The sequence below is a fragment of the Cucurbita pepo genome, chromosome LG04, assembly GCF_002806865.2.
Source record: "Cucurbita pepo subsp. pepo cultivar mu-cu-16 chromosome LG04, ASM280686v2, whole genome shotgun sequence".
In the NCBI taxonomy this organism is placed as follows: domain Eukaryota; kingdom Viridiplantae; phylum Streptophyta; class Magnoliopsida; order Cucurbitales; family Cucurbitaceae; genus Cucurbita; species Cucurbita pepo.
The window spans coordinates 11,221,422-11,244,703 of record NC_036641.1 but is presented as its reverse complement, the minus strand read 5'-3'; the positions used below and the strand labels follow the sequence as shown (position 1 = coordinate 11,244,703).

General features: G+C 36.5%; 2 protein-coding genes and 2 long non-coding RNA genes across 8 annotated transcripts; 3 read left to right on the top strand and 1 right to left on the bottom strand.

The window, feature by feature from the left end:
• Nucleotides 1-292: 292 nt before the first annotated feature.
• Nucleotides 293-20,199, bottom strand: LOC111793130. Its single transcript, XR_002814883.1, has 3 exons — nucleotides 20,189-20,199; nucleotides 15,484-15,495; nucleotides 293-700 (listed from the first exon to the last, which is right to left on the bottom strand). It is a non-coding gene; the product is annotated as an uncharacterized LOC111793130 (long non-coding RNA).
• Nucleotides 4,305-5,302, top strand: LOC111793129. 2 transcript variants are annotated; one of them, XR_002814881.1, is made up of 2 exons: nucleotides 4,305-4,888; nucleotides 5,016-5,302. It is a non-coding gene; the product is annotated as an uncharacterized LOC111793129 (long non-coding RNA). The 2 variants fall into 2 exon arrangements; XR_002814882.1 differs by having other exon boundaries at nucleotides 4,305-4,929.
• LOC111793128 (probable protein phosphatase 2C 8) lies at nucleotides 9,696-18,084 on the top strand. 4 transcript variants are annotated; one of them, XM_023674871.1, is made up of 11 exons: nucleotides 9,696-10,241; nucleotides 10,526-10,634; nucleotides 11,174-11,210; nucleotides 11,292-11,336; nucleotides 12,265-12,317; nucleotides 13,072-13,233; nucleotides 14,237-14,320; nucleotides 14,641-14,730; nucleotides 14,845-14,892; nucleotides 17,522-17,542; nucleotides 17,623-18,084. In XM_023674871.1, exons 1-11 carry the CDS (start codon nucleotides 9,916-9,918, stop codon nucleotides 17,644-17,646), a joined length of 999 nt encoding a protein of 332 aa, XP_023530639.1. In that variant the 5' UTR covers nucleotides 9,696-9,915; the 3' UTR covers nucleotides 17,647-18,084. The 4 variants fall into 4 exon arrangements, 3 of the variants coding, with proteins under 3 accessions (XP_023530639.1, XP_023530637.1, XP_023530638.1); XM_023674870.1 differs by having other exon boundaries at nucleotides 9,771-9,787; nucleotides 9,872-10,241; nucleotides 17,522-18,084; XR_002814880.1 differs by having other exon boundaries at nucleotides 14,211-14,320; nucleotides 17,522-18,084.
• On the top strand, nucleotides 19,587-22,574 carry LOC111793127 (WAT1-related protein At3g18200). The gene is made up of 7 exons (XM_023674868.1): nucleotides 19,587-19,816; nucleotides 19,917-19,979; nucleotides 20,066-20,182; nucleotides 20,757-21,000; nucleotides 21,617-21,775; nucleotides 21,887-22,038; nucleotides 22,127-22,574. The coding sequence occupies exons 1-7, from the start codon at nucleotides 19,623-19,625 to the stop codon at nucleotides 22,287-22,289; spliced, it is 1,092 nt and encodes a 363-aa protein (XP_023530636.1). The 5' UTR covers nucleotides 19,587-19,622; the 3' UTR covers nucleotides 22,290-22,574.
• Nucleotides 22,575-23,282: the final 708 nt, after the last annotated feature.

Below are 23,282 nucleotides of genomic sequence, written 5' to 3'. Positions count from 1 at the left end.
ACCATGATGTAATTGTAACACTAAAAAGTCTTAAAATACATTAATGAAATACAATATCTCTAAATTACTCTAAATTGTAATCCACCCAAAATTTATAACAAACTTCATTCTTTTTTCGATGTGGCATGAATTGAAATATCTTTGGATAATTTCAATAATATTTTCTTCAAATCTTCAGTAAAATATATTGTATGATTGATGTCTCTTGGTTCATATCAAACGCGTTATATACTATCTAGAAACGTTTTAATGCTACTTTGGAAAGTTCATGAATATTTTTGAAATGTGATACTAATGTTAAACAGTAAAGATATTCTATTCCATTATATTTTATCAACATATCCACGACCAGAAAACCAAGAAGAGGGAGATATATGAATGAAGCGTATTAAAGGCGTTGAAATTGAACACAAAAGTGTAGAAGATCACCATTGTTGAGGCATCACAAGCTTGTGTGCAAAGTAAAGCATGATTGCTTCATAAGTAGCTATGAAGGTCTTGAAGGGATGCCCTAATTTAGGGCTGCTGCCTTCCATTTTCTTCCATAGCTCCACACCTTGATTGCTTCTTCTTCTTCCTTTCTCTCCTCCCAATGTTATGGCTGAATTCTTGATATGATTCTGTTCTTCATCAACTTCTGAACTTTCTCTTCTTAGCCTCTCATATCTTCTCCTCCCCTTCCCCATATGCCTTTAACTCCCTCTGTTTTGGAGTCCGTGGTTTAATTTGTATTTAATGGCTAACCCTAGAAGGGGGAACTGCCAACTACCCAAAATTTAGTAATCAATTATATCGTGTAATTATCCTAATTAATTAATGTACGCGTCCACATTTTAATTTCATTTGTGTAGTTTAAAGTTGAGAAATGTGTAATCTTTCTCTAGATCTTCATTTATATAACATGTTTTTGTAGATAAGTTGGTAACGTATTATGAATGCGTTCGAAACTTTAAAGACGGGCGTAGAAAGTAGGTGAAAATTTGAGGAAGTAGGATAAGAAGAAAGGGTTTTAGGCAGGAAATGCATGGCAGCTATAAGCCAGCTTCAAAGAGCTTTCACAAATTGGCTTTACAGCTTAGGATGGGGGCTTAGGGTGGCCTTTTGCTTCCCTTACTTGTAAAGGCAATTAATGCATTTTCATGCTCCCACTTGCACAATCCCTAATTTAATAAATATCATAATTGTTGTATCTATACCATAGTTTAGAAATAGTTGTCATAATCTTACGGTACGTTCGGTATGAAGAATGGTTACTCAGTAAAAACATTTCTCAAATAATTCTCGTTAAGATTCAAGTCATAGGTTCCATCATATTGCCATTTGCCGACCCTTGTGGAGTCAACCTCATGGGTCATGGCTAACCCTTGTAGGGATCAACCTTTAAGGGTCGAATATGTAAAACCTTAAGCACTCCAATAGATTCAACCTCAAAAACCATAACTAACTAACTCAAGAGTTAGACCTATTAGTTATCAGACAATCTCCGTCGATATCTTGTCAAACTTCACTGACTCTCGTGGGAAAGATTAACATTCATTTCTTATTTTTCTTTGTAAATGTTCTTGAACATCCTGTCCTATCCAATTTATTTAGGGAGGTTTTTGTTTCGTGGTAATCCAAAATTTTTATGGGATTCAGCTTATTTTTAAATCTAATTGATTTTTTTTTTTTTTTTTATTTCAAATCTTCGAAGGATATTTTACAAATTCAAAATTTACACAAAATGGTTACAATAATTTTCACGTGAGTGAGGGTTTATTTATAGTTGTAGTCTTACCAATTTTATCTTAAAAAGTATTGGAAATTTCTAGAAATAAAAAAATTTTAAAAAAAATATCAAAAGTGTTATTTTGATGTAAGAAAAGATAAAGTTAGATATATAACGTGTCAAATATCATCAAATGAAGGGACAAGATAACATATTCAAATATATTAATAAAATAATAATGTCATGATCAATCAACTTTATCATAACTATTTTTAAATTATGTTTTGATTGTTCTTAATATATATATATTTTTTATTTTTAAAATTAAATGGCTGGTAAATCTTGCAAAAAAATTGAAAATATTAAAGACCGTCCGATTAAAAATTATATAATATTAAAAACCCTGGAATATATTATATTTCTATTTTTAGGTTGACATTTTCCCCTTTTTTTATTATTATTTTTTCATTTATTGACATTTTTGTAAATTAATATTTAAACAAAATATCTTTCTAGTTTTCGATGGTATGGGCTTTGGGCTTAATCAAATCTTTCTAGGTATCAGTAGGCCGTTCAATCAGGCCCAATTATCAAAGTCACTTCTTTATAAATTATTTATAAAATATTTTTTACTTATTCAACTAATTTAAAATTTTAAAAATTTATTAAACACAACATTAAAAATAAAATAAAATAAATATGTGTATATAAAGCAAAAGGTTCATTTATTTAAATTAAATCATAAATCAATTTAAATAAGGGAATGAATTATAAATTTTTTAAACACTTATATATATAAGTAAAAGATAATATCTTTGTAGTTCAGGTTAGTTACTAAAAGATAATATCTCTCGGTAATATTGAGGTTCAGGTTCGTCACTAAAAAATAATATCTCTGTAACATTGAGGTTCAGGTTCACGAACCATTTCACGGAGTTTCACAGAGATTATGGGTCGTCTCTTCTTCCTCTTTGCTTAGGTGAAAATGACACAACCGCCCTATTTTGAAGGCCTTTACTTTATTCAAAAACTTGTGTGATTTATAGAACGACAACATCCAGGATAAGAAATATGTGTTGGGAGATGTCTTTGAATCTTAAGGCCTTGATATCACTCATCACAAACAATATTATAATCAAAACCCACAAAACTAAGAACAAAGGGGAGCTACCCATTTACAAGGATTTTCTTCTTCCAAATATACTGACAACATTTGATGCTTTTGTTCTTAGATTTTGATTAAATTTGTAGGGTGAAAGTTTGTGATGAACTGATCTCTTAATTAGTGCTGGTGGTGGGATGATGGCGACTCATCGAACCGTCCATTAAAGTTTGACAGCGTGTGTTGTGGGTGATAGAATGTGGCTGGGTCCGACGTTTTAAAGTTGGTATATATCTTGCTTTCATCAATAAGCTGCTTTCTTGTTTGAAAGAATACAATCAAACACAACATGTCACATTGTAGCTCCCCAATCCCCTTTTCTTTTCTACAATAATATCATCTATTCACCAACAATAATTGATTGCTTAATTGGTCAAGATAATGTAATCTCGAGCAAAACGGAATTTTTTTAGTATAGTTCAACGGATCATAAAAAGTTAGAACACCGCTCGAAACTCCATAGATACTGTAATTTCGAGCAAAACTAAATACTTTGAGTATAGTTTAATGAGTTAGAACGCCGCTCGAAACTCCACACGAAACTCCACAGAAACTATAATCTTGAACAAAACGGAACAATTTGAGTATAGTTCAATGGATCATAAAGTTAGAATACCGGTTCAAACTCCACAATAATCTTGAGCAAAACTGAAAACTTTGAGTATAGTTCAACGGGTCATAAAGTTAGAACACCACTCGAAACTTCATCTCGAGCAAAACTAAACATTTTGAGTGTAGAACACCGCTCCAAACTCCACCCTCACCTCATGATGTTGAACCAAAAAGGAAAGAGATCAAGGAACCTCTCTTTTTACCATTTTTCTTCTACTATGCATTTAAGGGTTTTTTTTCTTTTTCTTTTTTGTGGGTAAACCCTAGATTTCTTTGTGATTAAAAAGATTGGATTTTTTTTGCGAAAACCCTAAATTAACAAATGGGTTTTGTTCTTCACTGCATTAATCCAAGTGGGTCTCACTCACTGCAACAAAAAAGCAAATAGAAAGAAGAAAAAAATGAGAATCATAACAACTGCCTTTGAGCTGATTTTTATGATGATTTTGTGGCAACACTCGGTCTGTACACACACCGTACAATGAAGATCATTACTTTTGAGTTGAATTGTTCAAATCAAATTGAACCCTTTTTGCAGTCAATGTTCTTGTGTGAGTGGCTAAATTGGGTAATTTCTGTGCACAAAATTCAAGGGTTGGTAAGATATAATAGCCTTATGAGCGTGATTTTACAATAAGGATAAGATCCGAGTACGTAAAAAAGGTTTGTTTCTGTTGGGGAAGATTTTGATCTCGTGAGAAACGGTTGGAATTTGATCTGTAAGTATCTACTTTATTTTTTTTACCATTTTTTTCCCCAAATTCTTCTCAAAGTTTGCTATAAATAGAGACCATTTGTATGGAATGCTTTGATAGGCTCTCATTCATCTTCTTCTTCTCTTCCTCTCTTTTTAGTTTGGTTTATTTGTAAGTGAAGTTTGGGGTTAAATTAAAGGAGGCAGCATTTAGGTGATATGGTGTTGACAGAAGATAGAGAGCACAGATGATGATATGCAAATTTCTGTATCTCACTCCATTTGTGCTCTCTATGCTTCTGTCATCACCCTCTTCACCCTCCTTTAACATCCCATCTTCACTTTAGTTTTGTGTTTGATTCTATGTAAAAGGGTTTTAAGACTCTCAAGCATTGTCTCTATGATTCTTTGTATATATCCATGAGCAATTAGTTGAGTTTGTAGCCCTAAGAACTGTGCTGATTTGTGTGTTGCTGGTGTTTTGTGTTGCAGTCCAAATTGGGCAAGGGGATGAAGAGGATCGAGACATATAATGTAACGATCTGAAGCCACCGTTAGTAGATATTGTTCGTTATGAGTTGTTATGTATCACTGTCTGCCTCTACTAAGGAGAGGTTTCCACCCACTTATAAGAAATGCTTTGTTCCCCTCTCCGATCTCACATATAAGAATCGACCCGTTGGATAAATTTTCAAAAAAAGTAACCTTTTGGGTATGTTCGGCAAATTAAGAAAGTTCCATGAATACACTTTGGTATGTATATGTAAAAAGAAGTCATTTTTTCCCTTCCAAATGAGTTGAAATTGTTGTTTTCCCTCTTTTTTTGGCAATTGATGCAGGAAATGATGAAGAAGGAGAAGATGATATGCCAAATGATATTAAGAGAGTGAAGTGAGTATTCCTCAAAGGGGGAAATGAGGCATGCACTGCCCACATGGTTGATTGATTTGTGGTGCCAAAATTGATTCATATAATGTTGTTGTTGTTCATATTATCCAATTGATTTTGTAATAATAAGGCCTTTCATGTTAACATGGAGGGAGCTTTCTCTAAAATTATTAGGGTTTTGTTCATTACACAAAATAGTGAAACATTTGGAGCTTTAAACCACAAAGTTTCATGAGGATTCACAAGCTTCTGTTTGGTTCATAAGGGGTTAGTGAGACACTGACAGCCATTGTCTTTTTGAACCAAATGAAAAGAAACACACAAAAGAGGAAAGATTCCACGTGCCCCTTTACCCTTGTGGTCTCCCCCTTCCATCCACTCTCACCCACCTCTCGTAACAGCCCAAGCTCACACACGGCCACCTCTCGTAACAGCCCAAGCTCACACACGGCCACCTCTCGTAACAGCCCAAGCTCACACACGGCCACCTCTCGTAACAGCCCAAGCTCACACACGGCCACCTCTCGTAACAGCCCAAGCTCACACACGGCCACCTCTCGTAACAGCCCAAGCTCACACACGGCCACCTCTCGTAACAGCCCAAGCTCACACACGGCCACCTCTCGTAACAGCCCAAGCTCACACACGGCCACCTCTCGTAACAGCCCAAGCTCACACACGGCCACCTCTCGTAACAGCCCAAGCTCACACACGGCCACCTCTCGTAACAGCCCAAGCTCACACACGGCCACCTCTCGTAACAGCCCAAGCTCACACACGGCCACCTCTCGTAACAGCCCAAGCTCACACACGGCCACCTCTCGTAACAGCCCAAGCTCACACACGGCCACCTCTCGTAACAGCCCAAGCTCATACCGTTATTAGATATTGTCTGTTTCGACCAATTACACTGTAACAGTCCAAGCTCTCACCACTAATAGATATTGCAACAACTCGTAGATATTGCTGTAACAGCTCATAAATACTGTCTGCTTTGACCAATTATGTATCGCCGTCAATTTCACGGTTAAAACGCCTCTATCAAAGTTGTCTTTTGTATTAATAGCCCATTCAATTGGAGGGATATTCTTATTTGATTGTGTATATACATGTGGATACCTTTGTTGCTGCACTCTTCCATTATCTTAACTACCAACGCGATGTGTTAGTTTCATTTGTTTGTTTTCAATCATTGAATATCTTGATTGAGTTCATAGTGAGAGGAATAGTGTAACGTATAAAACCAAAATCGGATCTAAAGTATTAACATTGCCATGTGATAAGGAAGCACTACAAATGTGTTTGATTCAGCAGAAAACAAAAGGTTCCACTGTTTGGCTCCGCACAGGGGCTTCTCAATGCGGCTCGGTTGCATTTGGGCATATTAGGTAGTGTGGTAGAGAATTCAACGCAGCATTTTGAATTCCAATAAAAGGGAAGGGAGAGGCATCCAAATTGACGTCCACACCATCGCAAGCATCATTGCACTGTTGGCGCTGACCCCCAAGGAAGGTGGATTATGAGATTTCACATCGGTTGGAGATGAGAACAAAATATTGAGTGTGGAAACGCATTTTAAAACCGTGAGACTGACAATGATACGTAACACAATATCTTTTAACGATGAGCTTAGGCTGTTATGAATGACATCTCATTTTGGAGGATGAAAACAACCATTCAATTCTTGACACTTCCGAACTTGTGGACCATTTTTTTATTGCTAAACAACTTCTTGGTTGGAGATTTAAACTTCAAACCTCTAGGCCAATGAGCCTTACTATCCACAATAGTATGATATTGTCTACTTTGCTTTGCTTTGGGTTCTCCAAAAGGCCTCATACTGAGATATTCATTTACTTATAAACCCATAATCATTCCCTAAATTAGTCTGTGGGACTCACTCCCAACAATCCTCAACACCTAAACTAGTTAAAGTCATAGTAAAGTTAGATTGTGTTCAACAATCAAGAAGTCGTCGTGAGCAATCATCCGTAAACAATATGTACTAGTGAAGATGTGGCGTAAAACTGGTAGTTGTGTCCAAGAAATAGAGAATACATAACATTATACATCAACATGAAAACATAGGAATTGGCCCAAAAAATCCAGAGAACAGTGGAACATCAGCATAATACTGTATACACTTTTTGTGATATCTCCATGTAGGAACAGTGGCCAAGAAGCTAACATCAGCATAATATCTTATTGACTGTCCATTGCATAGAAACCAACAAGGAAGCACAGGAAGATTGAAAAGTACTTGATTGAAGTACAAAGGGCAGACTTGTTTCCATACGCTAAATTTAGTTTTGCATTACTCAACTCTGATGAGCTGCTCACAAAAACATCGCTAAGAGTTATTGCGGTTGTTGCTAGAAGTGGAGAAGTGTAACAGCCCAAACTCAAACTCACCTGTAGAAGATATTATCCGCTTTGGCTTGTTATGTGTAGCAATCAGCCTAAGATTATAAAACGCGTCTCTGCGAGGGAGAGGTTTCTACATCCTGATGAGGAATGATACATTCCTCTCTCCAACCGACATGGGATCTTACAATCCGCCCCTCTTGAGGGACCTAGCGGCCTCGCTGGCATACCGCTCGGTGTCTGGCTCTGATACCATTTGTAACAATCTAAGCCCACTGCCAACAAAATATTGTTTGCTTTGGCCTATTACGTATCGTTGTCAGCCTCACGGTTTTAAAACGCGTCGGAGAGGTTTTCACACTCTTAAAAGAATGTTTAGTTCCTCTCTCCACCCGACGTATGATCTCACAATCCACCCCTTTAAAATACCAGGATTTTCGCTGGCACTCGTTCTCCTCTTCAATCGATATGAGATCTCATACTTGTGTTAATGTCTTATGACAGGTCAAACTTGTCTAGAGCTTCCCAACAATTAATTTAAGTTCAAATAAAGCAATCAATAATGGAGGTTCAAGTTCAAGTTCATAATTTTGGAAAAGTCCGCTGATGATTTATTGTAGCTCAGCGACATGAAAGGACAATTATGTTGATGTTGGAAAAAGCTATCTATGATGGGATAAAAGACTAGACAGAACTGCAGTTGTTTTGAAGTTCTAAGCTGACTCAACTCAACAGCTAACGAGATATTGACTCAAATAATGCAGAACACAGTCGTACTGCTACGACAAAGACATCCACTTGTCATTTGAAACTCAGAAACTTACAGTCATTCATGCAAAGCACCCATTCTTGGCGTTGAGGCCAAAGACCAAGCAATAAACAGAGACCGAGAGGCACCGCCGCACCAGCACGAAGTCAATGGCAGCCTCCTCCACTGATGCCCAACGCTCAAACTTTCTATTCTCCAATTGGGGTTTCAACTAATCATCATGAAATTCACCCTCATAACTCATTCCATTCATCTCGTAATGAAAGGATTAAAGACATCCTCTTCGACAGCTCCACAATTCGTGGAGATATTTTCAACTGCTTCAGTTTATTGGATTAAAATTTAAACTTTATCCACCCCAATAATCACCAATTATGTGTTAAACGAACACGATTCTTCACAATGGTATGATATTGTCCACTGAAGCCTCAAACCAATGATCATTCTCTAAATTAGCCGATGTGGGACTTTCATCATTCAACACCTCCCCTCGAACAAAGTGCACCTCCCTTTAATCGAGGCTCGTCCACTGAAGCCTCAAACCAACACCTCCCCTTAATCGAGGCTCGCCCACTGAAGCCTCAAACCAATGATCATTCTCTAAATTAGCCGATCTGGGACTTCCATCATCCAACACCTCCCCTCGAACAAAGTGCACCTCCCCTTAATCGAGGCTCGACTCCTTTGGAGTCTTAGTCGTTTTTGACTGACTTCCCTTTTCTTTTGGAGTTCTTTGTTCGATATTTGAGGATTCACCAATCTATTGGCACGACTAAGTTTAGGGCATGGCTCTGATGCCATGTTAGACGAACACAACTCTCCACAATGGTATGATATTGTCCACTTCGAGCATAAGCTCTCATGGCTTTGCCTTGGGCTTCCCAAAAGGCCTCAAACCAATGGAGGAGTTAGTATTTCTCACTTATAAACCCATGATTATTCCCTAAATTAGCCGGGACTTCCATCATCCAACAATATGAAATTTATATATTTTTATAGTTCATCCAATTATCCAAAATATGGATGTTTCTTTAATAAATTGGTATAATTAGAGATGTCTACTAAACAGGGCCGTGATAGTCTCGTCCCAGACTCCTATTTCAATTTCAATCTCGTGAAATTCTTCATTCATTTTTGTTAGTTAATTTTTATTAAAAAATGTAAAATATTACACTATATATATATATATATATATATATATATATATATAAATGACGTGATTAGTCTTTGGACATCCTGGTTAATGGGCCTTAGAATAGTCTTTCAACAATATGGGCCTTAAACTAGTAATGAGTCTGCGTTTATGGGCTTTTCTCATTCGGTATTTCCGCCCCGATATTCTGATGGATAAGTCGTCGATATCTCGAAATTTCGAGCTGTGACGACATTTCGTCGTCGGGGAAAAAACGAAATTCCCCTATACCTAACGACATGTCGAAACGAAATTTTATCCCAATTCATCAAAACACATTTTATTGGAAAATCTAAAAGGAAAAAAGGAAGAGGAGGGAAAATAAATGTGTGTGTTTTTTGTTGGACTCTCTGGAAAGGAAATCCTGGCCCTCTTCTTCTCGGGAAGTCAATTTCGCGGTAACAATGGCTATCTCAATGGTGTTTCTTCCGGTGGCGATCCCCTGAGACTGTTTCGTTAGGGCATTTTTCTTTTTTCAGTAGAGTAACTGCTTTCGTCTTCTGAAGTTTCTTTGGAGTAAACTACAATGGCCGATAGCGCTAAATCAGTTCTTGAAGAGGAAACTTCGAAGCTTGAAACCAAGTCCAAGCGCGGCGTAGATGTCGAGGATGCTGATGTCACTGTGAAGAAGTTTAAAACGGAAGCTACTGCCGATGTAGCCGACAAAACTGGAGACTGTGCCGGCAGGAAGTTGGAAACTGTTAATGGTGATGAAGAAAATAAGGTCATCAGGATGGGAGTCAAGTTTGAGATTGAAGCGGATGCAGCAGAAGATAAAGGGTCCAGGCATACAATGGAGGATGCTTGGGTTTTGCTTTTGGATGCGAGCTTGGATTTTCCTGGGAAATTGAGGTTTTTAGTTGTTTGAGTATGACAGTTCTCTTTCATTTGTGCCCTTGTTGAGTTTATAGTATATGCTTCATGGCCCTTAGCTTGAATTGATATTAGGACGACGTTGCTAAACTGGTATTAGGACGTCGTTGCTCCTTTTAAACAGTTGATAGAACTGATTGAATCATCAAATGTTTGTTGCTAGCTAAGGCAACGTCAAAATGCTAACTCATGAACTTCAGCGGTTTATTCTGACAAATTGTGAAGCAAAAGATTTCAATTAGCTTTTTATTTTTTGTGGTCAGATGTGCACATTTTGCTATCTATGATGGACATGGAGGTCGGTTAGCTGCCGAGTACGCTCAAAAGCATTTGCATGTGAATGTTCTCTCAGCCGGGTTACCACGTGAGTTGGTGTGTTTTGCCTAGTCTGCTTTTGTGCATTTAGATTATTACATCATCTAGAAACGGGGACCTCATAGACTGAACCTGTTTTAAACTTTTATATTTGTTTATGCCAAGTGGAGGAACGGTAGCTAACTTCATCCATTTAGATTCTAGAATAGATGTTAAAGAATATGATAAACATATTGATTAATCTATAGCAGCTAGCGTGTTTACCATATAACCTGAATTTAGCTGAAAAATAATTGTACTCCTTCTATAAATAAGTAACTCAATAGGCACTCTGACTCATATAATCGGATTCTTGGTCATGGCCTTTTTTCAATCACTAATTTTCATTTTTTGGGCAAGCTTTCATGATATTTGGTTGCCTGTCCATGGTATCCTATAATTATGTATCACATTATTGATTTCCCTGACAGTTTCTTCACCTCCATCCGAGATATTTGTATCATCGTTTCATATTATACAAGTGGTGCCCTGCACCTGACCATTTTCTTGTTTTCTGACTTACTGCCTATATGTTTCACTTGTTCATGTTGGTCCAGTTGGATGTAAAAGCAACTAAAAAGGCAATACTTGATGGTAGGGATCTCTTTTTTCGTTTTCGTCTACTGAATATGGTTTGTCTCATTTGCCACTTGATGTATTTAATTGTATTTGCAGGGTTCCGGAAAACTGATGAGTCTCTTCTTCAAGAAAGTTCTGCTGGTACTTCTACGTTTAATTTATGGCAGTTGGTTACTTTCAGAATTTAACATATTTGTAGAATAAGATTGACAGTCTATAAATTTTTATGATTATGTTTATACCATAAAAGAAATCTTAGCTGTTCTATTTGTATCCATGGAATTGTAGGGAAGGGTTAAATCTAATTGTTCACTAGCAATAATCATATATAGGTAATGGGGTTCTTTGGTAAAGGGAATTATATGATTCACCATAATATAGTATATAATCATGAATATGTTTTAAACTATTTACTTTAACTTTTTTTTATGATGAAAAGCAAGACTCATTAAATAGAAAGATGGGATAAGCCATCTCTGAGAAGGCCAAAGGAGTGCTAGCAAAACACCAATTCACTTGAATAACAAAAAATTTGTAGTTGTAAGAGGCCCACCTTGAAGCCAAAGAGGTACCATTAACGATCTCATGAAAATTTTGTTTATTATATTTAAAAAAAAAAAACCCTTGATCATTTGATCACTAAAAACATCTATCTGCAAGTCTAGCTCATTGTCTTCAACTCACGCTCCCGCACGTGTCTGTTGACTGGTCTACAAGACTTTTGGTTGACATAAAAACCATGGCCTAAAGGCAAAGGCGCAGCAGACAATCAATTTTATTTTAAGCAATTGTTTTGAAAATTCAGAAAGATGCAGTTACATAAGAATGAGATAAATTATAGTCATATGCAAATTTGTGGTCTTTAAGCTGTTTCTTTATGCTGCTTACGTGTTTTAAACAGAAGATCCAAGAGATTACACCCCAACCCCACCCTCTACAAAATAAATAACTCCAGCTCCCTCTTTCTCATTAAAATAACTCATGGAGAGCAAATCCAAGTGCTTGAAGATTTATTAGGCCGTGAATAAGGAACTTAATTTACGTCTTGGTGTTTGACAAATTGTTTCAGGGGGATGGCAGGATGGTGCTACTGCTGTTTGCGTTTGGGTATTAGGTCAAACGGTAAGTTAACTATTTTACCATTGACTTGCTAGAAACCAAGTATTTTAAAATAAAATCCACGTCTTTGATTCAGATAGTTATTTTCGAGTTGAAAAGGGTTGATGGTATGTGTTGAGTTGCTTTGAACTGAAGCTCGTTGGTTAGATTTGTCATAACTCTTTTCCTTCTGCGAAGGTTGCAACTTGGAGACTGAGAGATATAATCCATGTTCTCCTTCTTGTTTGCCCCCCTTTTTATTTCGGTTTCTGGTTGTGGATATTTCTCACAAATATATCAATGAGAATAGTAAGATTTCCAAGTAAATACCTTACGTAATTCAAAGGATGAAAGATGCTTTTTATTCGTTGTATGCCTAGGATAAACTACTTGAAAACCTCAATCATCTCATTTTTCAATCAATTCCTAATTTCACATAAATGCAATTATTTTTCCGTTCTCACGGAGGGGTTTGGTTAAAATAAACAGATAAAAGAAGGATAAACTTGACTTTTTTTAACAAGGACGGATTTGAAGAATTCCATATATATTAGGAACCCATCTATATACTGCCTACATGGTTTACCAAACGTTGGACTAATAGACACAAGTAATTTATTTTTGAAGGACCCATTTCTTTGAAATTACCATATATATGTTGTCATCCTTTTTCTTTTTAATGCACATGCAGCTTGCTTAAGCTATTCTTCTTTCTGTTTTTTTATTGTTTTCCTCCATTTTCAAGATAGCATTTTTTTCTGACCAAGGAATTTTACAGGTTTTTGTTGCTAATGTTGGTGATGCTAAAGCAGTTGTAGCACGATCTTCGACTACTGAAAAATTGTCTAATAATCTTAATGGAGGAAGCTCTTTAAAGGCTATTGTTTTGACAAGGGAACACAAGGCAATCTACCCACAAGAAAGAGCTCGTATTCAAAAGGTAAGAATTATTATGTTATTATTATTATTATTGATAAGAAACAGACATTCAGAAGGTAAGAACTATGAAGTTGGATTGTATGTGTTATTGAAGAAAAGAAAAGAAGGAACTAGCTAGTAGGGAAATTGGAAGACATACAACAAGCAAAGGATTTATGCTTCAATAGCTTGCTTTATGACCTTTTACGTGGTCATCAATAGATATCATGTGAGATTCTCAACAGGTTTATTCTAATAGATAGTTGGAGCGTTGTATCTGATATCTTGTCATTTAAGTTTTATGATTGATTATCAGAAAAAGAAGAGGTTTGAGATGTCTTTCAGCTTTTTATTTTACACGTGTTAGAGAGCATAGCCAATTTAGTGTTTCATTGGCAATGAAGAAGAGAGGAAATGATTGGAGTAGCACCAAGAATTGCCACTTGGCTGATATGAAGTAGCACCAAGAATCACAGGCTCTCACATTCAAAAAGATGATAATGAGGGAGCAAATCAATTTTCTTGATTGAACTTTAAAGGGGAAAAGGAAACTACGCTCGAGTAAAGACAATTCCTTTGTGATGCTTACTTACCTGCACTTATGATGTATATAATATACGATATCAGAAATGCCAACTGCCAAGTGCTAACCTTAACCAAATTGATGAATAGAGTGTGAATTATTGGATCTGATGGACCTATGTTTTTTGTTCTCAATTGGACATTTTTAAGCTTTCAAGGTCAAAGGATCTCGTCTGGATGTCAGGGTTGGGATGCTCCAGTGAAAGTTTGTAACAAAATGGAATAATATTAACTTGGCAGAAATCTGATGTGAATTTCAAATATTATCATGAAACAAACAGCCTTAATTAGAAGTATGAATGTTCGATGTCTTACAATTCTAGATATGCATGTAGACTGGGCAGTGCATCGCAGAATTGTTGCCTGTATGTACTATAATACATCAAATTCCACTAGTCCTTGCAATCCTGATTACAGTTAAAAAGGAAAATGAATTATACCAGGCTGGTGGCGTTGTTGGTTCAAATGGTCGATTGCAGGGCCGTCTTGAAGTTTCTCGGGCACTTGGAGATCGCCAATTTAAAAAGGTTATACTTCATTGACTCATACATCTCGTTTGTTATCCATTAATGTCTGCTTTTATTTGTTTATAGTTTAAAATGTCATGGCAAAGATTAAGATGAATGAGAAACGTTGCATCCTGAAATCTTTTAAGAAACAATCCTTTTCTGCGATTGTCCCCAATCTGAGGTCATCCATTTTCCCGTATGATATGAAGAAAACTATAACTAAATGTTCTTTTCTAAGCTGCCTCAATGCATATCATGAAGTAAACTATAACTAGACTTTCTATCCTTAGCACTAGTTTTTGAGCTGAAGTCTGAGCAGCAACACATATTACTTGCAGTTGGGCGTTATTGCAACTCCAGACATTCATTCTTTTGAATTGACTGATAGGGAGCATTTTATCATTCTCGGATGTGATGGACTTTGGGGGGTTAGTTTGACTTTCAGCACTATTTATACTTTTGTTCTATCATTCCTATTATTGTCTCTCATTTCTCTATCACCTTTCCCCTTTCCATTTTGACTTCTTTCAACACTGTTTCAGGTTTTTGGACCAAGCGATGCTGTCGATTTTGTCCAGAAATTATTGCAGGTAAGGGTACAGGTTTCATTTTTTCCCCCCCCAATAATTTAACTGAGGGATTGCTTCATTGTCACGTGGAAGTGCTCCATTCAATTGTCTGTCCTTGCTTTGGGGCACCACTTTTCACATTAATCACATCTCTAAGCAAAGCTTCCGTTGTTCTAGTTAGTAATTTTTGGTTGGCAATGTTAAAGTTAAACTATTTCTGTAACTATGTCATTCTTCTTTTTCTTATATTCGTTTATGCCTTTAATCAACACCAGGTCAAGTTGTTTTTGGTCATTTCATTTTATTTTGCTCTTCAAAGTGTCATAGCTTTAAAGAGGAAAAATTGACTCTAGATTGAGACACTCAATTGGTATTTTATTTGAAAACATATTGTTTTTCTCCCATCTCTGGAAAGCTTAAATTTGAGATTGGTTGTTTTGTAAAGTGTTTCTTCGTGTGGAATATCCTAGTCTTTGATTATTTTTTTTTTAACTTATTTGAAAAGAAAAGTAGAAACCTTTTCCTAAATGTTAATTAAAGATCAAAGTCACAATAAAGGGAAGGTAGAGGGATTCTTCCCTATTAGCCAAAAGAATTGCAAAAGTAGGAAACCTCTCTAGTTGACTTGGATGGATATCACAATAGAATGTTCATCAAAATTCATAGAGAATAAACTACCGAAGGTCCAAAGATAAACCCATCAAAGGTCTGTCGAGTAGTTGAAATTGTATCCTTAATTGTTCTTTTGTTCATTCAAACAAAATAGCCTACAAAGAAACCTTATCATAGTTTTCCAAACGGCNAAAAAAAAAAAAAAGAAAGAAAGAAAGAAAGAAAGAAAGAAAGAAAGAAAGAAACCCTGCCATAGATGCTTTGTACAAAGAATTTCTGCATCGTTGGAGGGGGACACCAATGAAAATTAGCAGCCGGAAGAAAATTGTTCCATATGGTCATCGCAAAGGGACAAGTAACAAAAATTTGATCGTCCCATTCCTCCCCTTTGGACAAAGAATACAATAAGGGGGCGAGAGATGCAGATTTGGATGATCCTTCTTCTTTCCTTTTTCTTTTTCTAACAAGAAACAAGATTTTTAATTTAAGAAATGAAAAGAGACTAATTCTCAAAAGATACGGCTACACAATTGTCGAAAGAAAATAAAACATAAATTACAAAGGAAAATAAAGACATCCACATTCAACATATATTTTGTAAAGAACACCCATTAGAAATCTGAGAAAGAGAATGCCATGAAGAAGCTTTGTTTAGTCTAGCGGACTTGAAATGATCAATCCAATATAAATGCTTATTTTCAAAGATCCTTCAGCTCCAACGGTGATTCTGAAATAAAGCTTTAACACATTCACCCATAATAAATTTGATTTTGGAGCCGAAGAAAACCCAATAAGAAGTTGTAGGACAATTTCTCGTGTTGTTGGAGAATACCCACTGAACTTGGAAATAATTACTTAAATTATGGTAACAAGCCAAGGAATAATAACAGCCAAATAAAACATTATTGAGAGCCTCCTCATCTGCACAACAACGAGCACAACTTGCCATGGTCCGTTGATTACTATGGTAAATTGATTTGGATTCTTCTTTTATACTCTTATTATATGACGTATATGTTAATCTTGTAATGTTGCAAGTGGAGAGTCTAAAATTTGAATCTAACTCTTTTCACGATCTTCCAACCCTAATTTAGCTTAGCAATTCCTTTTGGATGCACCCAAGATATGCCAAGGATATGATTGAATAAAGAGGAGGACAAGCCCATTCCTTAACTTCCAAATCATCAAGGTTCCTTCCTTGTAAACCTCAAGTTCCAACCAAACATGTAGACCATTCCAAACATTTTCCAAACCCTCCATGTTGAAGTTTGAAAGTTTAAAATCTCTAGGAACACGATATTTGAAGGATTGCCCTCAATCCAAACATCTTTCAAAAGCTTAATTTTCCTTCTATAACTGAGTTTGAAAACAAAAAAGAGGCCTCCACGGCTCACTGAGGATTAAGGAGCTATCAGTTTTCTAGGCCTTCTAGCACTACATCCTTTGGACTTCTTAAAGCAGCCAAAGAAATCAACTTCATGTCAAATGCTTCTCATTTGCAAAATCTCCGATTCTCCACTAGGAATTAGGGCCACGTTTTTCTGTGCCAAGTTACCAATCTCAATTCTCCGAATACTTTAGGGAAGTACATTATACTCCGATTGACATGACTACCTTTTATTTGGATTCAAACTACCCTACAGAAGAATTTCTGAAAATTTTCTCCAAACCAGAACAATCTTCTTGGTAGGTATAATTGAGAATGTAGCTTCAATAATAGTAAACAATCCCTCCTTGGAGCAAGGCTAGAACTCCTCCACTTATAATTCAGCTTTCCCTTTATCAACTGAAGTGTTCCAAAAATCTAGGGAACAAGAATGATCTCCATGGGAAGACTGACATAATTCATAGACCAAAACGTTCTTTGCTTTCAATTTTTACTCAGGTCACCTGTTAATTAAATTTTCCGTGAGAATCATGTTTTACGAAGTCAATGTTATATCTATTCCTCTTGCCTTTGCATGAGAGGCCAACTTCGTTTTGTATTATTAAACACTTATCTTGATTAAGGATTACTAAAGATATCTTTGTTGAACAGGAGGGCTTGCCCATAACATCAGTAAGTCGACGTCTTGTGAGGGAAGCTATTCGTGAACGGCGCTGTAAAGATAACTGTACTGCAATGGTCATTGTTTTCAGGCCCAAGTGATTAAGCAAGAATAGTCGCGAACGATGTGAGATTTCCATGTTACTGGTGCTGTACAAGCGAACTCCCAAGACGTTTAAGTTTTTTTGTACGAGTGGACCGCTTTACTTGGGATTGTGGAATTCGCCAGAGTTAGAGATGTCGAGTTTGAAAACTGATGTGGAAACAGTGGGGTACCCAGTGTTAAGTTTTGTTTGCAGTTACTTCAGTTTCAAGATTTTGTAAGATACTGATGTCACTACCTTCCAACGATTTTGTGGAAGTAAAGATTTTCTTAGTTGTTTGCATGTTTGTGGAATACGTGTAAACACAACTGTAGTGCCGATTTCATGCTTAGATATGTATTCTTGTTTATGACCAAACAATCAGGAGTGATGATTTCATGATTGGAACTCGATGATATTCATAACTAGAATCACTTAAAAGTAGGGACTTGTTGATTGCCCTTTTGGATTGACATTGTGTACATATTTTCCCAGCTCTCTTTTTGCCGTGGTTGCCAGGTGGTGCCCAAAGTTCTGGAGTTTGTGATATTTTGTTAGCTGTGCACTAATAAAGGCTTCCTTTGGGGAGTCGGTCTTCCCGACCAACTGTCTAAGATTTAATACCCTACAAGTTATCTCGACAGCTAAATGTAGTAGTTAGTGGGTTATGCAGTTCGAGAATGTGCTGATTTACGTGTCATTTTGTCAATATGGTTTTCTTTTTTTGGCCGAAATGGCTATGATTGGAATTGTAAAAATTGATGGAGATTCTCTATTGTATTGTATTATATATATATATATATACATTCAATTAGATGGACAATTGAGAGCCACTCATATTAATTAAAGAGATTCTTGTTATAGACATTAAAACGTCTAGCAGCATATGCATGCATGTTTTTTTTTTCTATTATTTTTATGAAAAACAATAAGAATGTATTGGATTTTCTTCAATTTTGGAAGGATGAAAAAAAAAATTGTGATTCTAGTTCTTTTTTTTCACTCACTTTAGAAACTAGATTAACATCGGATTATGGTTAAAATCATCTTCGTATGATTTAGAAAATATGAGTTACAACAATGATTAGGCAATAAAGGTTCAACGAGAGTATAGTTCAAATAATTATAAATTTTATCTGATTTTAAGTAGATCGAGTGAATACAATAGAAGAAATAATTGACAAGTAGAAATTTCCTAGAGGAAAATTTCTTCACCAAGAAAGAGATAATTTTTTGATATCGTTGGATTTCACGTCATTCTTGAATGATGCTAACATGGCAAATAATGAACGAGAGAGTAGTACCTGTACCCATAAAGAAAGAAAAAAAATAGTCCAATCAATAATAAGAAGCACATGCCATCCTTGGTTCTTCCCCTCATTTGATTCCATTAACAATAAACCAATTGATCAATCATCTTCATATTCAACTGGTATCATACACCAACATCATAATCAATATATGGTTATCCTAGTGGCATAATTCAACTGTTATGATCCCAATTATTGATATTACATCATGTTTCCTTCCATAAAATAAAATAATATCCCTGTCTACAACAACAATTAGATTGATAAGCACCCATAATTGCCTCATTATCATAATACAATCACATTAACAGACAAGGGTCAATATTAAACATAAAATAGATGGTGGGATCTTGGTGCCAACCCAAATGAAACTGAGATCATCTTCTCTTTCATTACCTGGCTAACATGCTTAATCCCAATACTGTCTCCCCAACAAAATCCATCTCAAAAGTCAACATTCAGACCTTTATTTTTTTCTGGGGATGTTTCAAGCACAGTTACAAGCTCAAATTCATGCAAAAGATCATTTTTTTATGCCTATGGATATTGCCAATAATGAGCAGATTCATGATTGTGATAGGCCCATTTGCCTCCTAGCCTTCAATGATCATATAGTATATATAAAGACACTGCTTTTGTTTAGTTCATTGTGGTTTTAAGGCAATAGAGAGTGAAAAAAGAAGAAAAAAACAGACAAAAATGGCAAAGGGAAAACTTGTGTCTGAGAAGATTAAGCTCATTCTTGCCTTGATTGCTTTGCAATTCTGCTATGCAGGATTTCACATTGTGTCAAGAGTTGCTTTGAACATTGGTGTTAGTAAAGTCGTGTATCCGGTGTATCGAAACGCGATCGCTTTAGCTCTGTTGAGTCCTTTTGCTTATTTCCTTGAGAAGTAAGTTTGAAGATTTGTTGTGTAAAGCTTTTTTTTGATGATTTTGATTGTTCATTCTTTCATCTCAGCTGAATGTGGCTTTGTTGGTTTTGTTTGTCAGGAATGAAAGGCCTCCTCTTACTTTTTCTTTGCTGTTTCAGTTCTTTCTTCTAGCTTTATTTGGGTAAGACACCAAGAAGTTCTTTCAAAATCTTTTAGTTTCTATTGCCCTTTTGATGTTATGAAGTGTATGAAACTTGTTGGTTTCAGAATCACTGCCAATCAAGGATTTTACCTCTTGGGGCTAAACTATGCATCTCCAACTTTTGCTTCTGCAATGCAAAACTCTGTTCCTGCTATTACGTTTGTGATGGCTTCTGTTCTGAGGTATACTTCCACTGCTTTCTACCCTCCAATGGAACTTGCTTTTGTTCAAGTGGAGTGTTTATGTGAGATCCCACGTCGGTTGGGGAGGAGAACGAAACACCCTTTGTAAGGGTGTGGAAACCTCTCCCTAGCAGACACGTTTTAAAAATCTCGAGGGTAAGTTCGAAAGAGAAAGCCCAAAGAGGACAATATCTGCTAGGTGTGAGTTTGGGCTATTACCAATGGTATCAGAGCCAAACACCGAACGATGTGACAGCGAGGAAGCTGGACCCCGAAGAGGGGTGGATTTGGTGGGGGTCCCACATCAATTGGAGAAAGAAACGAGTGCTTGTGAGGATGCTGGTCCTGAAGGGAGTGGATTGTGAGATCCATATCGGTTGGGGAGGAGAATGAAACACCCTTTACAAGGGTGTGAAAACTTCTCCCTAGCAGACGCGTTTTAAAAACCTTTAGGGTAAACCCGAAAGGGAAAGTCCAAAGAAGACAATATTTGCTAGTGGTGGGTTTGAACCGTTACAGTTTTGTTTCCTCGACGAATTGGCGGTTTTCATTTTTAACGTCTTCGCTGTTTCAGGCTTGAGCAAATCAACTTCAGAAGGAGAGATGGGTTGGCAAAGCTTTTGGGAACTATTGGGAGTGTTGGAGGAGCAACTGTGATCACTCTCTATAGAGGCCCTCCACTTTTTCACAACTTACTAACTCAAGGAAGTAGCATCTTGGGGATGGATGAACCTACACTTAAAGTGCAGAACTGGAGATGGGGCTGCATATACCTGCTAGGCCACTGCCTATCTTGGGCTGGTTGGATGGTTTTTCAGGTCATATTCATTTTTCAGTGCCCAAAAGTATCATATATTTATAGCTACTAGATAATGAATTCTTGGGTTTAAAACGTTCAACTAGCTAAGACATATATCTTTGATTATGCAGTTAGAAGTTTGACTCCTCACCTCTGTCGTACTAAAAAAAGACCTTTTAGATTGAGTTCAAAAATAAAGTCAAAGCTTCGTATCATATAGAGACGGAAAACATCATATATTTGTAACTTCATTGGTTCAAGATTTTTAGGTAAAGTTGTAAGATCCCACGTTGGTTGGAGAGGAGAACGAAACATTCTTTATAAGGGTGTAGAAACCTCTTTCTAGTAGACGCATTTCAAAACCTTGAGGGGAAGCTCGAAAGGGAAAGTCCAAAGAGGACAATATATGTTTGCGGTGGGCCTAGGCTGTTATAAATGGTATCAGAGCCAAACACCTAGAGGAGGCTGAATCCCGAAAGGGAGTGGACACCAAGCGGTGTACCAGTGAAGAAGTTGGGACCCGAAGGAGGGTGGATTGCGAGATCCCACATCAGTTTATTAGAGATCCAACTATGTGTCTGTTGATTGTACGAGTATTACGTTTTTCAACTTCATAACATGAACACTTTTTGCAGGCTTCTGTGTTGAAAAAATATCCAGCAAAGCTAACAATAACTTCATACACATGCTTCTTTGGACTGATCCAATTCCTAGTCATTGCTGGCTTTGTGGAAACAGACTATCAGTACTGGAAAATCCAATCTGCAGAAGAACTCTTCACAATCTTATACGCTGTAAGCTCTTTCTCTACGATAAAACATTTGAATTCTTAGTCAAATTCTAAAAACACGAACAATTTTTTTAAAACTCCAGCTGATCTAAGTCTGTTCCTTTGCACTTTGTAGGGTGTTGTAGCCTCTGGCATTGTCATATCTCTCCAAACATGGTGCATCCAAAACAGTGATCCTGTCTTTGTTGCTGTCTTCCAGCCTCTCCAAACTTTCCTAGTAGCCATCATGGCGTTTCTCATCCTCGGCGATCGGTTATTCTCCGGCGGGTAAGATCGACTACACGAAACAAGAAGAAAGAGGTCTGCATAGACACTATTAGACACTAATTCACTTCTTCTGATGATTCAAATGCAGGGTTATTGGAGCTGTTCTTATAACATTTGGTCTCTACTTAGTTTTGTGGGGAAAAAGTAAAGAAAAGGCATTGGAAGAAGAAGAAGACAAGTGTTTGAAACAGCCACTTTTGGAAGACCAAAAAGGGGACAAAGAAGACAACGTTGTTTCAGACATACCATGAAAATGAAGTGCAAAAATGTATACATAAGTTTTAGCAGAAAGAGTTGTGAAGAAGCAGTGGCTGATCCTACGAGATGAAGGATATGTGTCTTGTTAGAGATAAAAGGCCACAATTTTCAGCTTGTAATACAAACTGTTCCTCTTTCTGTTTTTCTCTTTCTTTTTGTTCTTAAATTGTAGTTTGTTTGTTTGTTACTATTTCTTTGTTAAGCTTTCCCAACCATTAACGTACCCTGTGATACTAAAAGACAAATAGAAGATAAAATGTAACGTGTTAATGTGTTCCCTTATGTTCTGGACCAAACACATGTTACAATAGCCGGGACAAAGGGTCGTGATCCCACAAGGGTGAGCTAACTCTAAAAACCCATCCTCTGTTTGGATTGTAGGTTGTAACTTGCCTATATGAAGCCAGAATCGCCAATCAACCATACAACAATGAACTCGTTCCCAGGCCTTGTATACACCGCTAGTCACACTGTGGGAGCTGACCATGCCCTAAATCGTTACCTTAACCGCAAGGAAGGGGATGTCAAATGGCAGGACTAATGACTCGAGTGAAGTTGTAACAAGGTAGCCGTACTCAAACTGAATACTTTTAAAAATTTCAATAATACCTTTAAATTAAAAAAAAAAAAAAATCTAATTTAGTATATTTAATAATAATAATAATAATAATAAATAAGTTTAGTCCAAAATAAATAATTAAGGAACAAAATTCAAAAGTATAGAAATAAAATAAAAGTTTTTGAAGTGGCAACCTTGGTAATTACTATGAAATGTGAGGGCATAAACTCAAGACGTGATGCCCAAGTAACCCAGTCACATCCACACCCTAACTTTTAATTTCCTTTTCTTTGACTAATGAGACACATAATAAGGTTAAATTGATCAATATTTTAATATATATATATATAGCAGACATTATTTCATAATTTAATTGAATTACTTTCCAAGTCTATTTTTAATACTTTTTTTTTTTCTTCAACAAAAT

What these genes read in the sequence shown, in the direction of transcription:
- LOC111793128 (XM_023674869.1), top strand. Translation starts at nt 9,916, where the DNA reads ATGGCCGATAGCGCTAAATCAGTTCTTGAAGAGGAAACTTCGAAGCTT. An exon ending in GATTTTCCTGGGAAATTGAG is followed by an intron (nt 10,242 to 10,525) that starts GTTTTTAGTTGT and finishes TTTTGTGGTCAG; the next exon opens with ATGTGCACATTTTGCTATCT. An exon ending in GAGATCGCCAATTTAAAAAG is followed by an intron (nt 14,321 to 14,640) that starts GTTATACTTCAT and finishes TATTACTTGCAG; the next exon opens with TTGGGCGTTATTGCAACTCC.
- LOC111793127 (XM_023674868.1), top strand. Translation starts at nt 19,623, where the DNA reads ATGGCAAAGGGAAAACTTGTGTCTGAGAAGATTAAGCTCATTCTTGCC. An exon ending in TTTGCTTATTTCCTTGAGAA is followed by an intron (nt 19,817 to 19,916) that starts GTAAGTTTGAAG and finishes TTTGTTTGTCAG; the next exon opens with GAATGAAAGGCCTCCTCTTA. An exon ending in TTTCTTCTAGCTTTATTTGG is followed by an intron (nt 19,980 to 20,065) that starts GTAAGACACCAA and finishes TGTTGGTTTCAG; the next exon opens with AATCACTGCCAATCAAGGAT.